The 15108-nt window shown below is 40.3% G+C and overlaps 1 protein-coding gene across 2 annotated transcripts in view; it reads left to right on the forward strand.

Annotated features, from left to right (window-relative positions):
- The first annotated feature begins 4061 nt into the window (after positions 1-4061).
- Positions 4062-15108, forward strand: part of ANKRD40 (ankyrin repeat domain 40) — a 33434-nt gene continuing 22387 nt past the window's right edge. For both annotated transcript variants that reach the window (XR_012475860.1, XM_074223723.1), the window contains exon 1: positions 4062-4498. Coding sequence is in view for 1 of the 2 variants with exons in the window: in XM_074223723.1 (XP_074079824.1) it covers positions 4365-4498 (134 nt within the window). In the remaining variant the exon portion in view is untranslated. The remainder of the gene's footprint in view (positions 4499-15108) is intronic.

The following is a 15108-nucleotide window of genomic DNA, read 5'->3' on the forward strand; positions in this document are numbered from 1 at the left end:
ACATTCCATGATTTCCCTTTCCCTCCCTTATCCCAGCACTTCAGTCTTCACATTCTGGGTTCAACTTATCTCTCTCAATATTTCATTTTATATACTACATAACCTGAAATACTAGATGGTCTCAAATCTCTACCCATAGTGCATTCATTCAGGCTAACTCTCATGCTTGAAGTGCATTCCAACCTCATCTTCATCAAAGATGGATGAACAGGGCTGCTAGGTGGCACAGTGAATAGAGCACCAGCCTTGGAGTCAGGAGTAACTGAGTTCAAATCCAGCCTCAGACACTTAATAATTACCTAGCTGTGTGGCCTTAGGCAAGCCACTTACTCCATTGCCTTGCAAAATCTAAAAAAAAAAAACAAAAAACACCAAAAACAAAAAATAAATCCAATTTGTGCACAGTTTAAGCCATCACCTGTAATGCCATTGGTCCTCTGCCAAAATGAAGGGAAAATAACAATTGTTTGAACAAATCTAAGACTGCAATTACAACAGCAGTGCAGAAACACATAGGCTTTGACAGAATGAGTTCCCCAAATAAATTCACAGGTCTGGTCCCTCTCCCCCATCTCTACTTCCTTATCCTCCCCCCACCCCAAAGATCTATTTAGTTTGTCTTCTTGACAATCTTGTAAGGTAGGAAGAACAAGAATTGTTCTACTTTATTTTACAGAGAGAAATTTTGGCAGTTTTTTAAAGTGGCTTTTCCAAGATTACAAGGAAACATGATATTTCCTATATGTTATATGAATGAAAATGGAATTAAACCTATATATGCCAGCTCCTAGCTGTGGCTACTTCAACTTGAATTCAACTCAAATATTTATTGAGTTTCTAAACTTGATATAGACCCCCAAAATAGTCTATTGATAGTTGGATTGGATTGTAGAGATTTTTGCAGATAAAGATATTAAATAAATTTTGTATGGAGAAAGGACAATGAACTGGTTTCATTAAGTTTTACTTTTGTGGGAGTTAAATTTGAAGACCCTCATTTGAATTGTTCCTCTTACAACCTGTAAATAAGAGCTCTGAGCATCAATTTCCTCCTCTTGAAAATCAGAGGATTAAACAGCAGAAATTTGAATCTTTGTCTCAGACATACTCAGCTGTATGACCCTGGACAAGTCAATCTCTCTGTGTCTCCTGATTTTAACTGTTTCCTGATATATATAAAAGGAGGTTAATGGAGGGTTGCAAAGATAAAATAAGAGCTGTAAAGTGTTGTGCAAACTTTAGAGCACTATATAAATGCTAGTTATTATTCTTATTAAATATATAAGGGGAGAGGAAATTAAATTCCCTCATTTGGTATTATGTATTGAGCATTTTCATACCACTTTATAGCTGTAGTCAACTTACATTAGGAGTTAAGTTACATTTAAGAAGCATGAGATATGTCCTTCTTTTGAAAATTTTCAATAAACACAGGAGGGCTTTTCCCCACCACCAGCAAAAAGAGAAAGCTTGCTTTGAGTGCACTGGGGTGTCCCAAGAAAGACTGAAATAAATACTCTAATGTTAATTTTGTCGCATCCTGATTGATCCCCACTCTTCCTTCCCTCAGTGTTGTCTCTAAAGCCTCCTGACCTCAAGTTCTCTCTGAAGCACCCAGACACTGGCCCAGCTGTGTTTTCTACTCCCTTTGGGTGGAAAAAGCAGTACTGACTCGGGTTCAACCTTTCAGATTAATTAGGCAAGATTTTTATATGCATGCATATATATACATATATGCATACATATACATGTATACAAATTTTTATATATACTTATAATGTATAATATACATTAAACTATATTTATGTATTCAGAATATACAAATACATATATTATAATTCTTTTAGGAGCTCCTGGAAACAGAAATTGCATAATTCTAATTTAACTGATACTTTATTTCCTTTTTTTTTTTTTACTCCTACAATAACCTTCTTGAGAATAATCAATTATCATTTACTCAATTGAGAGGTGTGGTAAATTTGTAAAGAAATTGATTTATATAAAAAAAGTTTAAAAAACCAAGCACTTTTAAAACTTTTTTTAAAAAAAGCCAAATTCACTGAATACCTGCAATTCTTTTCTCTAGCTATTACACAAGACAGACTTGACATAAATAGCATGCTCTCGAGCACAATGAAAAGAATTGGTATAATATAGCTATCAGTTATGCTAGAGAGGGGTAAGAGGGGCTTTTCCCAGGGGCATAGACAGTTCCAATCCTCCATACTTCCCCTGGTGAGCATCCCAGGTGAGCTGCCCCTGATATAGATGTAATCAAATGCCTATTGTAAAAACTCCTATCCATGTAATCCATGGCGATTTTTTTATTTTTTCCTCATGCTGTATAACAAACTGGCTCAAATAAGTCAGAATGACAAAGAGGCACTCCTTAGTTCTTAGTCTGGTCCAAAGGCTTTCATCACAGGTTTAGTCTTTACTGCTTTCTAGAGATACACTTCCTCCTTCCATTACCTGTGCCTTTCCTTTCATTTTGGAGACTACAAAAGATGAAAAATGGAGGGGGGGAAGGGAGAAAAGGGGAAGAGAGGAGTAGGAAGGAGGGAACATAAAGGGAAGGAGAAGAGAGGGAAGCAGGATGAGGGGAAGGGGGTGGGAAGGGGAAGAAGAGGGGGAATTAGAATAGGTAAAGGGAAGGAGAAAGAAGGTACTAGGAAGAGGAAGGGTGAGGAGAAAAGGAAAGAAGGAAGAGAAATGGAAGAAAGAAGAAAGAGAAAGAAGAGGAAGGAGAGAGGAGGAAGGGAGAGAGAAGAGGGAAAGGAGAAGAAATAAGGAAATGGTAAGAGGGAAGCAATATGGGAGTATAAGAAGAAGGAAGAAAAGTGGAAAAGAGGTGGAGGAAGAGAGGGGAAAGGAGAAAAAAGGGAAGAAGGGGAGGCAGTGAGGTAGAAGAGAAAGGGGAAGGGGAAAGAAAGAATGGATAAAGAGGGAAGTGAGAAGGGGAGAAGATAGGGTAGTAGGAAGGAGGGAAGTAAAGTGGGAAAATGGGGAGAAGAGGAAGGGGAGAGGAAAGGATAGGAAGGGAGAAGAGGGGAGTGGAAATAAGGGTGGATGAGGGGGAAGAAAGGATGGAGGATGGAAAGAAAGGTAGAGGAGAGTGCAAAGAAGTGGAGGGGGAAAGGGGAACAGTAAGTAGAGAGAAAAGGAAGGATTGAAAGGTAGAGGTGAAGAGAAAGGGAGAAGGGAAGTGGGGAAGAAGGGAGAAGAGAAAAAAGAAATGAAGGGGTGAAGAGTGCTTTCCCTCTTTAAATAATTTCCTATTGCTCTTTGCTTATAGCTTGCTTCTATGTATTTGCCTGCATGTAGTCTCCTTTTAATTGTAAGCTCCTTGAGGGAGGAGTTGACTAATGCCTCTGGAAATGATTGGAACATAGCAGGAGCTTAATAAATGTTGATTAATTGATTGTTTAGGGAAAAGGGGAGAAGGGGAAGGAGAGAAAGAGAAAGGTAAAGGAAAAAAGGAGTAGAAAGTAGGGAAGAGTAAGGGAAGGAAAAGAAGAGGAAACAGATGAAAGGGAAGAGGAAAGAAAGTAATGAAGAGTATGAAAAGGAGAGGAAGTGAGAAGTGGGAAAGAGGAAGGAGAGAAAAAGAATGGGAAGAAAAGGGTTGTGGAAATGAAGGGGAGGATGAAGAGAAAGCAATGAATAGGAAGAAAGCAAGTGAATGGAAAAGGGGGGAAAGGAGAGTGTACAAAGAGAGGGAAAGGAAGGAAATGGGAAGAAGAAGAGGAAGGGAGTGAAAAGAAAGAGGGAAGAGAAAAGGAAGTGGAGCAAAGGAGAGATGAAAGAGAAAGGGAATGGGAAGGGAAGTGGGAATGAAGAGGAGGAAGAAGGGGGTGTGTAAAGGACGGAAGAGAGGGGAAAGGAGTAAAGAAGAGAAAAGATAAAGGAGATAAAGGGAGCCGGAGGGAGGAGGAATGCTAAAAATAGTCGGTGATTCAGCGGTGACCCATGACCCCGCGGCGCGGTGACATAAAGGCAGGGCCCGGCCGCTCGGCCAGAGAGGCCGTAGGAACTCCAAGTCTCTAGGTCGGGGTTGTCACACCGAACTGTGTCCCCCGAGCGCACCGGCGGGAGGGCTCGGCTCGGCCCCGGAGCCGGCGGCGGCGGCGGCGGCGAGGGCAGCCCCCGGGGCCGGTGGGAGGCACCCCTCCCCCCCAGCTCTCACTCGCGCCGGGCCCATGGCCGCGGGGAGGCCGCGGCGGGGGCGCAGGCAGGGGCGCGGGCGGGCTCGGCGCTGACGAGCAGCCAGGCCCCGGGGCGGGCGGGCGGACGCAGGCCGCGGCGGCTGCGGCGGGCTCGGGCAGAAGCGCCGCGGGGAAGCGGAGGCGGTCCCTGGGGGAACCATGAGCGCCCAGCTGGAGGAGAAGGAGCAGCAGGAGAGGCTGAGGGAGGCCGCGGCCCTGGGCGACATCCGCGAGGTGCAGAAGCTGGTGGAGAGCGGGGTGGATGTCAACTCCCAGAATGAGGTCAACGGCTGGTAAGTGGCCTCCGCAGCCCGGCGGCCCGGCCCCAGGATGCCTTCCCGTGGGGCTGCGTGGGGAGGGGGCCATGGCCTTCTACCGCCCCGGCCCCCTCTTCATGGAGCTCCCCAGTGGAGACGGCTTCAGTGTGCCTTTGTAGCTTGCATTTGATAATTGTTGAATTTTTGTTGAATTTTGTAGCAGTCAATCCTCCAGGGCCCATGCCGAGAGGACGGGAGGAGGAGGTGAGCAGCAGTCCGGGACCTGAAGAGTAGTCAGAGGTTTTCATTCTGTTTACTTCATCTCTTCTCTTCTTCTCCCCCCACTCCTGAAACCCCCAAAGCCTGCCGGAAGAGGATTCGGAAGTGATCTTGCTTATATGGTAGATCTCATCCCCATTTGGGGCCTGAATTCCTTTTCTGAAGACACTTCAGCAGCTACTAGACTCCATGCTAAAAAAGAGGGTTTAATAGTAAAATTGATACAAATATAATTCAGGCAGAAATTTATAAGATCAGAGATTTAAGGTTGGAAGGGACCTTTATAAGTATCTAATCCAATTTTCTCCTTTTGTGATTAAGATCTAAGAAGATTAAATAATTCATCCCAGGGTCATATAGGTCCATTGGCAGGACCAGTTTGAAACCAAGTCTTCTCATTCCAAAACTTTTCTGCCATACTATATTCCTCTTTCATTATATCTTGACTCCCTTTGACTCAAATATATTGAGATCAGATTGAGTTGAAAGGGGTCATCTAGCCATAAACATATCGAGAACTTGAAAGGTATATTTCAGCCTTATTTTACAAGGGAAGAATCAGGTCTAGAGAGGTTAAATCATTTTCTTGAGATGAAGTATTGAGGTGGCAGAGTCAATGTGCAGGTTCTCTAACCTCCAAATTTAGTGTTTGTTTTTTTCACAGTGTACCAAGTGCTTCTTGAAAATCTCTTTAGAGTGAAGTTCAGTGCTGATGATTCTAGATTCTTCGGGATTCTGTGAATATTTGTTGAATATCTGTGCCTTCAAGAAGGAGCATCATAGTGAAATCTTAAATTTTGATAGAATCTATTTACTACTTTTGAGAAATAGAATGTCTTTTGCTAGCTTCAAACCAAACCAACTTTGCAGATATTTTGAAGTAGGGATCCTTTTTTATAATATCTCCACTCATTTATTTTGGTGTTAAAAGAATTCGATCGTGGGCATAGGACACCTGTTTTGGTATTGAGTTATTAAACTATTTTTCCAATCCTTAGTGTCTTCATCTATCAAGTATAGGCCAGGATGATCCAATATGGTACAGTAGAAAAAATGCTTGATTTAGAGTCAGATGTGAATCAGATCCTACTGCCACTAACTAGGTGTCTGATCTTGGGAAGTTTATTCTTTGAATTTCAGTTTCCTTAGATAAAATGAGAATCCTTGGACAAGATCACTCTGCAAACATATTGAGTATCATTGCAGGCCTTGGGATTATACAGACAGAAAGTAAACAATCCTTCCCTTCAAAAACACATTCTATTAAGAGAAAGAATATAAGTGAATGTCAATAAGCACAAACTTTTGTGCAAGATACTTTATTGGGGAGTGTGGAATACTGGTCCTTGGGGATGGGATTGGGAAAAACCTCATTGTAGGAGGTATGGTTTGAGCTGATCTTTGATCAAAGGAAACTAGGAATTCTAAGAGGAATTTGAAGAGGGAGAGCATTTCAGGAATGGAAAAACAGGAAGTTGGGAGATGGGATATTATTTAGGAGAAACAACAAGTAGGCCAGAAAAGAGTTTGAAATGACTTCTAAGATTCCTAAATCTGTGCTTCCATTATATGATGGATCTATAGTTCCTGCCCTCAAGGAACTTACTTTCTCCTAGGGGCTCAAACAAACTAAGACATTATGAACAAAGAACTACTAAGTCATTCAAAAAGTAGTTTAAAGAAGAGAGTAAAAAAAAATTTTTTAGGTTGTTTTTTTTTGCAAGGCAAATGGGGTTAAATGGCTTGCCCAAGGCCACACAGCTAGGTAATTATTAAGTGTCTGAGACAGGATTTGAACCCAGGTACTCCTGACTCCAAGGCCGGTGCTTCATCTACTATGCCACCTAGCCACCCCTGAGAGAGTAAAAATTAACTGCTTAAGCTACTTGGTAAGGTACTACATTCTTGTCTGTTTTATGCTCTCTGTATTAAAGTTTTTTTGAAAAGTATTTTAGTTCATTATTTACTTTTACTCTTTAAAATTTTTTTTGTTTTTTTCAAAGCAGTGGGGTTAAGTGACTTGCCCAAGGTCACACAATTAAGTAATTATTAAGTGTCTGAGATTAGATTTGAATTTAGGTCCTCCTGACTCCAGGGCTGGTACTCTATCCACTGAGCCACCTAACTGCCCTTTTCTTTTTAATTTTGAATTCCAAATTCTTTCCCTCTCACTTCCTGCCATACCACTGAGAAGGCAAATAATATATCACTTAGACATGTGAAATCATTAAAAAAATGTTTCTATATTAGCCATATTTTTTAAAGTAAGAAAAAATAAAATTTGTGCTCAGAAATCATCATTTCTGTCCCTTTAGGTGGATAGGATTTTTTTAAATCATGAGTCCTTTGGAATTGTCTTGAATTATTGATCAGATTAGCCAATTCTTTCACAATTCATCATTAGAACATTGCTTGTCACTATGCATAATGATCTCCCAGTTCATCTTACATCACTTTGCATCAATTCATAAAGTTCTAACCATGTTTTTTCTGCAGCTACCTGCCTCATCATTTCTTATAACAAATTAATTAGATCTGTTTCTGTTTTTGTTTTTTCTAAGATCATGATTGCTACTCCTGCCTTTTTACTTCATCTGAAGCATTTTAGATTATGCTTCAGCCTACTATTTTAACGCTGTGTGTCTTGTTTCAAGTGTATCTCTTATAAGCAATATATTGTTGGATTCTGATGTCTAATCCATTCTGCTGTCCATTCACACACACACACATATCACACAACACACACACACACACACACACACACACACACACACACACACACAAACACACACCCGTTTTTATCCCTTACCTTCTATTTCCTTATTGGGTAAGTTATATTTCTATAAACAACCGACTGTGTCTATATATTCTTCCCTCTTTGAATCACTTCTGTTGAGAATGAGGTTGAAGCATTGCTCACCCCCATTTTCTCTTCCAATGTAAAAACTCTTTCTTGTTTTTATGTTAGAAAATTTTCCTCATTCTACCTGTCCTTTCCTTTCTTTTCCTTCTCACCCCTTCATTATTTTGGAGATCATTCCAACATAAGCAATTCACACTCATGTCATCTATCTATGAAGATTCCTTTTAACTGCCCCAATAATGATAAAGTTCTTAGAAGTTACATGTATCATCTTTCTATATATGAATGTAAGCGGTTTAACATTATTGAGTTCTTATGATTATTTCATGTTTATCTTTTTATCCTCTTAAGTCTTCTGTTTAAAAGTTTAATTTAGTCTTTTCTATTCAGTTTCAGTGTTTTCTTGAAAGTTTTCTTTTATTTATTTATTTTTATTTTTGTACAAATGATGTTTTTTATACATTACTAAAATATTCTTGTTTAAGAGTAAACATAATACCCCCCCCAAAATATAAACCCACATGAGCGATAGAGAAAAAAATTAATAATAATGATAATGATAATAAGTGCAGCCAGGTGGCGCAGTGAACAGAGCGCCAGCCCTGGAGCCAGGAGCACTCAAGCCCTAGTCCGGCCCCAGACACCCGACAATCACCCAGCTATGTGACCCTGGGCAAGCTAACCCAACCCCATTGCCCTGCAAAAACCAAAAAAAAAAAAAAAGACCCAAAATAAAATAAAATGTTAACAATAATAGTAGGGACAGCCAGATGATGCAGTGGGCAGAGCACCAGCCCTGGAGCCAGGAGCACCCAAGTCCAAATCCGGCCTCACACCCAACAATCGCCCAGCTGTGTAGCCCTAGACAAGCCACCCAGCTCCATTTGCCCTACACCCCCCCAAAAAAATAATAATAATAATTAAAAATGTGCTACAATCTGTGTTCCAACACTTCCAGCTCCGTCATGGGTGGATCTTATTCTTTGATAAGTCCATCACAAATGCTACTTCCATATTTTTCCACCATTGCCATTGCTAATTGTAATTCCCTCCATTCATACTTCCCCACCACCATATACTATATTTTCTCTCTCCTTTCACTCTGTCCCTCTTCTTAAATGTGCTGTAGGGTAGCTAAGTGGCGCAACAGACAGATCCCCGGCCCTGGGGCCAAGAGGCCCCAAGCCCACATACCACCCCTTAGGCCCAGCATCCAATGGGCCCTATGGTCCTGGACAGGCCATCCAATCCCAACCCCTTGCGAGAAGTAAAAAAAAAAAATATTCTATCTGACTACTTTCCCCCATGGTCTACCCTCTCCATCACTCACATTCCCCCTCCTTCCCCCTGTCCCCCTTCTGTCGTTCTTAATATACATGCCTATACCCCATTGAGTGTGTGTGTTTGTGTGTGTGTGTGTGTGTGTGTGTGTGTGTGTGTGTGTGTGTATGTATATGTATGCTGCTTGCTTTCCTAGCCACCTCTGATGGGAGCAAAGATTCCCTCATTCCCCGTTGCCTTCCCCTCTTCCATATCATTGCAATAGCTCATTGTAATAAAAAAAAAATCTCATTATATGAAATATCTTAGCCTATTCTTCCTTTCCTTTTTCTTTTTCCCATTACATTTCCTTTTTAGGCATCGACTCCATTTTTACACTATATCTTCAAATTCAGCTCTCTCCTATGCTTCATCTATAAAAGCTTCTTCTATTAAGTGAGAAGGTTCATATGAAATTATCAGTATCATTTTTCTATGCCAGAATACATGTAGTTCATCATCATTAAGTCTCTCATATTTTACCCTTCTCCTCCACTCTCTGTGCTTCATCTGAGTCTTGTATTTGAAGATCAAACCTTCTGTTCAGCTCTGGCCATTCCAACAGGAACATTTGAAATTCCCCTGGTTCACTGAAAGTCCATCTTTTTCCCTAGAAGAGGACGTTCAGTTTTGCTGGGAAGTTGATTCTCAGTTGCATTCTGAGCTCTTTTGCCTTCCAGAATGTTATATTCCAAGCCCTACTAGCTTTTAATGTAGATGCTGCTAAGTCCTGTGTGATCCTGACTGCAACTCCATGATATTTGAATTGTGTCCTTCTGGCTGCTTGTAATATTTTCTCTTTGACTTGGGAGTTCTGGAACTTGGCTATAATATTCCTGGGGGTTGGGTTTTTTTTTTTTGGGGGGGGGATCTCTTTCTCAGGGAGATCAGTGTATTCTCTCAATTTCTATTTTGCCCTCTACTTCTGGGACACCAGGGCAGTTTTCTTGTAGTAATTCTTTGAAGATGATGTCAGGGCTCTTTTCCTGATCATGGCTTTCAGGTATTCCAATAATTTTTAAATTATCTTTCCTGATTCTGTTTTCCATATCAGTTGTTTTTTCAATGAGATGTTTCACATTTTCTTCTAATTTTTCATTCTTTTGGTTTTGAAGTATTGTGTTCTGATTCCTCATAAAATCAGCAGCCTCCCTCAGTTCCATTCTATATCTGAAGGATTTGTTTTCCTCAGAGAGCTTTCTTATCTCTTTCCATCTGACCAATTCTGCTTTTTAAAGCATTCTTCTCAATAACTTTTTAAACAGTTTTATCCATTTGACCTATGCTGATTTTTAACATGCTATTTTCTTCAGCATTTTTTTGGATTTCCTTGACTAAGTTAGCGATTTCATTTTCATGTTTTTCCTACATCTCTCTCATTTCTTTTCCCAATTTTTATTCTGTCTCCCTCACTTGATTTTCAAAGTCTTTTTTGAGCTCTGTCATAGCCTGAGCCCAATTTCTGTTTTTCTTGGAGTCTTAGATGCAGGAACTTGGACTTCCTCATTTTCAGACTGAGTGTTTTGATCCTTCTTGGGATTATAGGCAAAGTATTTCTCAATGGTGTTCCTATTTTTCTCTGCTTACTCATTTCCCCAGCCTGTGCCTGGTTTTGGGGTGCTTCCTGAGCTTTTGAGTATTATTGGGACACCCCCACACACACAAGGATCTCCATGTGTGAGGCTCTCTCTTCCCTCTTGGTCTGTGAATGACCACAAGCGCACCCCTCTGCCATGGGGCTGAGGTGGGGAGGGCCCTGCTGTTCTATGGGGGACCTAGACTGGGATCAGGATCTGAATGTAGTCAGAGCCCCGGAGTCCTGTTCCAAGGAGAGAGGCAGTCTCTCTCCACTTCCCTACCTGGGCTCAGTACTCAAGCCTGGGGGGTCCTGCTTACCGAGTCTGCCTGCTTCTGGTTCCTAGATCTGGGCTGCCATGGGCACTCTGCATGCTGAGTGCCCTGAGGGCTGGGCTTCACATGCTAGCTCTGGCAGAGGTTCCCCCCGCTGATCCCCTAAGTTGTGCCTGGTTCTCCCCAGGATATTGGTCAGGAAACTGCCCCCACTGCCATGAGCCACGGCTCCCTCTGGGAGGCTAAAGTTCCTTCATTCTGGTGGGCCGCTCCTCTAACCCTGTGGAACAGATCCTTTCTGCTCTTTTCCAGGTTACCTTGGGCTGGAGAATTGCCTCACTGGATCCCTCTGTGGATTCTGTCTCTTGAAAATTTAGTTAGAGTCCTTAGTTTATAAGTTTTGAACGAGAACACCTAAGAGATGATTCTCTCCTGTCACCATCTTGGCTCCACCCCGAAAGTTTTCTTTTTCATTAAATATCTTTTTACCTAGTTTTGCTTGATAGATTATTCTTGTTTGTAATCATAGCTCCTTTGCCTTATGGAATATAATATTCTTAGCCCTTTGCTCCTTTATGGTAGCAAAATCTTTTATGATCCATGATATTTGAATTATTTCTTTCTGACTGCTTGAAGTATTTTCTCTTTGATCCTTGGGAGCTCTGGAACTTATCTGTAATATTCTTGGGAATTTTCATTTTGGGATCTCTTTCAGGAGATGATCAGTGAATTTTTTTTCAATTTGTATTTTACCCTCTGGATCTAAGATATCACTGTAGTCATCCTTGACAGTTCCTTGATCTTAAGCTCTTTTTTTGATCATGGCTTTCAGGTGGTTCAATACATTTGTTTTTTGGGGGGGTTGGGGTTTTTTTTTAGGGGGGGTTGCAAGGCAATAGGGTTAAGTGATTTACCTAAGATCACACAGCTAGGTAACTATTAAGTGTCTGAGGTCACATTTGAACTAAGGTCCTCCTGACTCCAGGGCCAGTGTTCTATCCACTGCTCCACTTAGTTGCCCTTTGTTCAATAATTCTTAAATTATCTCTCCTTGATCTATTTTTCACATTTTTTACTGATGAGATATTTTACACTTCTCTTTTTTCATTCTTTTGATTTTGTTTTATTGTTTCTTGATGTCTTATGGAGTCATTAGTTTCCACTTGCCCAATTCTAATTCTAATTCTAATTATTGTTATTATTATTATTATTATTATTATTATTTGCAAGGCAATGGGGTTAAGTGGCTTGCCCAAGGCCACACAGCTAGGTAATTATTAAGTGTCCGAGGCTGGATTTGAACTCAGGTACTCCTGACTCCAGGGCCGATACTGTATCCAGCCACCCCATCCAATTCTAATTTTCAAGAAATTGTTTTCTTCACTGAAATTTCATAATTTTTTTTCCATTTGGCAAATTCTGCTTTTTAAGAAGTTCTTTTCTTCAGTGAATTTTTGTCCTCCTTTTCCATTTGGCTAGTTCTGCTTTTTAAGTTCTCATCGGTGAATTTTTGTGCCTTTGTTTTACCAATTCTGTTTTTTAAGGTGGTTTTCTTCAGTATTTTGCCTCTTTTACCAAACTGTTCAATCTTGTATGATTCTTATTTTTTTCTTCCATTTTCCTCTTCTACTTTCATTTCATTCTTTAAGTTTTCATGACTTCTTGTTGGGTATGAGTGCAATTAGCACTTTTCTTTGAGGCTTTTAAAAATAGCTGTGTGGGATAAAAATTCACTTAAATATAAAGATTCCTCTGAGCAAAAAAAAAAAGTTTGTTTTGGCCTTTCGCAAGAAAAGGGCACACTCCAAGTCTCACAGAGGTAGTGAAGAGCAAGATGCTACCCTGAATTGATAGTCAAGCAAGCTTATATGGTCTAACTCAATCCCCCCCGCCATCCTGTCTCTCTGTTGACTCATTGGATAGTCTTCAGAGTTATATTCTACTCATGAAAATTACTCTAGCAACAAAGAAAAGAATGAAAGATTTTCATAAAATGTTACCTCACCATCCAGATGGTGAGAATAACCTTCAGGATCTTAGCTATTTTATTGAAGTAATGTAACTTGTCTTGGAAAGCAGGGTCTAGGAACAGTCTACTATCCTCCCAGTTCTTTATTGAGAAAACAGATGGTGTTACAAGTCTCATTTGGAATGCAAGGTCTTTCTTCTAAGAATAATCTAAAAATAATGGTTTGGTTTTCTTAATATTTCTTAACCCTGGGGCAGCTAGGTGGCTCAATGGATAAAGCACTGGAGTCAGGAGTACCTGGGTTCAAATCCAGTCTCGGACATTTAATAATTACCTAGCTGTGTGGCCTTGGGCAAGCCACTTAACCCCATTGCCTTGCAAAAACCTAAAAAAAACAAATTCTTAACCCTGAGAGGACTTTACTAGGAATATTAACCCTAAGAAGATTTTATTGGGGAATATCCCACTCACAGCCTTTTTCACATTGTCCTCTTCTGTGTTTATGTCATGGTCTTACCTACCTTTGACCACTTTTTATGGTCTAATTCTTTTTTTGTTGTTCATTTTCTAACCTATTTCTTGACTGTGAACCTTATGTTAACATTAGGCTCTGCTCACCTCAACTTAAGACATTTTTTTTAAGCTGATTTTTTTAGAGCAAATTCTTGGGATCTGAAAATTTTTGGTGCTTCCAGGGTGGTTATAATCCTGGGAAAGGTATGGTCACTGCTCTCTGGTCTTTACCCAATAAGGACCCTTAGTACCCTATAACCACAAGCCCTTCCTCTTTGCTTTGGAATTGTGACCAGGGCCCCTGCTCCCTTGTGACTATCCTTTAGTATTCCTCTCTACCCTGGAAATGTGACCTAGAACTGAATATGGGCAATAGATTTGCCAGTTAGGACCAGCAAGGGGTCCCCTGTAATCTCTTTCTGACCATTTTTCCATCTTCTTTTCTATGTCTGGGCTGAGAGCTCCCAAATCTGCTACTGCTGTGGCTGTTATTGCTGCTGCTAGGCCCTGGACAGGCTTCTACTCTCCTGTCACAGACTTCTCCAACTGACCTCTTAAGTTTCCTTAGACTGGGAAAGTGTCTCATTTTAACCTTTTGATGGCTCTACTACTCCCAAATTTGATTTGAGGAGCTAATTTTAAAAGTTGTTTGGAGGGGAGTTAAGCTGGGTGGCTGCTTCTAATTTGCCATCTTAGCTCTCTCATACTTTTTATAAGCTTTTGAAAATTCTTTTGATTTGATTTGGCAAAGGGAAATGTAGCAGAGAACACAATGTCCTTTTTTTCTTCGGTTTTTACATTTAAAATACATTGACATTTACTCAGTATGGCTAGGAAAATCTGTTAAGAATAAAACAATGGTGACAGTCCTAAATTTCTCATTTTTACAAATTCACTGAACATTTATTGAACATATAAATACAAATCATTATTATGAAAGATGCAGAAATGAAAAGATATATTTCCTGTTCCCCTCCAAGGAGTTTACAATCTAATGAGCGAGGACAAGATGTGAAAACCAAAAAAGATAACCCAATGCAGTATGAAAATGCTTGAAAGAGGCATATCATATTACTAAATTTATAACGAAAATTAGAATTGTGGAATTATAGAAGGCTACATGGAAGATTAACATTTGAATAAAGCCTTGATGGGTTGTAAAATTTTGTAAGAGATAGGTGAGGGGGCAAAGTAGAAGGAACACTGATCAAAGACACAGTGGTAGGAAGACTGGATTCCTTAACACTGAAAATCCATAAAGGTATAAAAGTCAATTGTATGCCATATGAATTGAAGCTACAATGGGAAAGAAAGGCCTTTTGAACCACAACTAGAATTTTCCACTTAACTTTGTAAGCAGTGTGAAGCTGTTAAACGTTTTCAAGTAGAGACATGATTCAGTCATTAAACTGTTAGCAGTGTGTAGGATGCATTGGAAGTTTTTGAAGTTAATTAGAAACTATTAGAACAATCCCCAAACAGCAGGTCACGAGAGCCTGAACCTAAGTGGTGGTAGAAGCAGTGGACAGGAGCAGTGGTAGACATGACAGGAGTTTACAGATTGCATATAGGGAGAGGGAGGACTGAAACTTGACTCAAGATTTTCATCTCAAATAACTAGAATAGGGATGACCAATGAGTAGAAATAATGAAATCAGGAAAAGGAATAGATTGGGGTAGAGGAGGCACATTTGACAGCCCTAGAACTTCCAAATATATTTCTGTAGCAGGCAGGCATTTAATAGTCCTGCTCTAGAACTGAGAGGGTAAGAGAGATTGATAGAGGTATGTTGTCCAGTAAACAGCAGTACCAGCAATAATGAGCAGATTTTAGTGACTCTTCAAAGTAAA

The sequence above is a fragment of the Macrotis lagotis genome, chromosome 2 (genome assembly GCF_037893015.1).
Source record: "Macrotis lagotis isolate mMagLag1 chromosome 2, bilby.v1.9.chrom.fasta, whole genome shotgun sequence".
Classification (NCBI taxonomy): domain Eukaryota; kingdom Metazoa; phylum Chordata; class Mammalia; order Peramelemorphia; family Peramelidae; genus Macrotis; species Macrotis lagotis.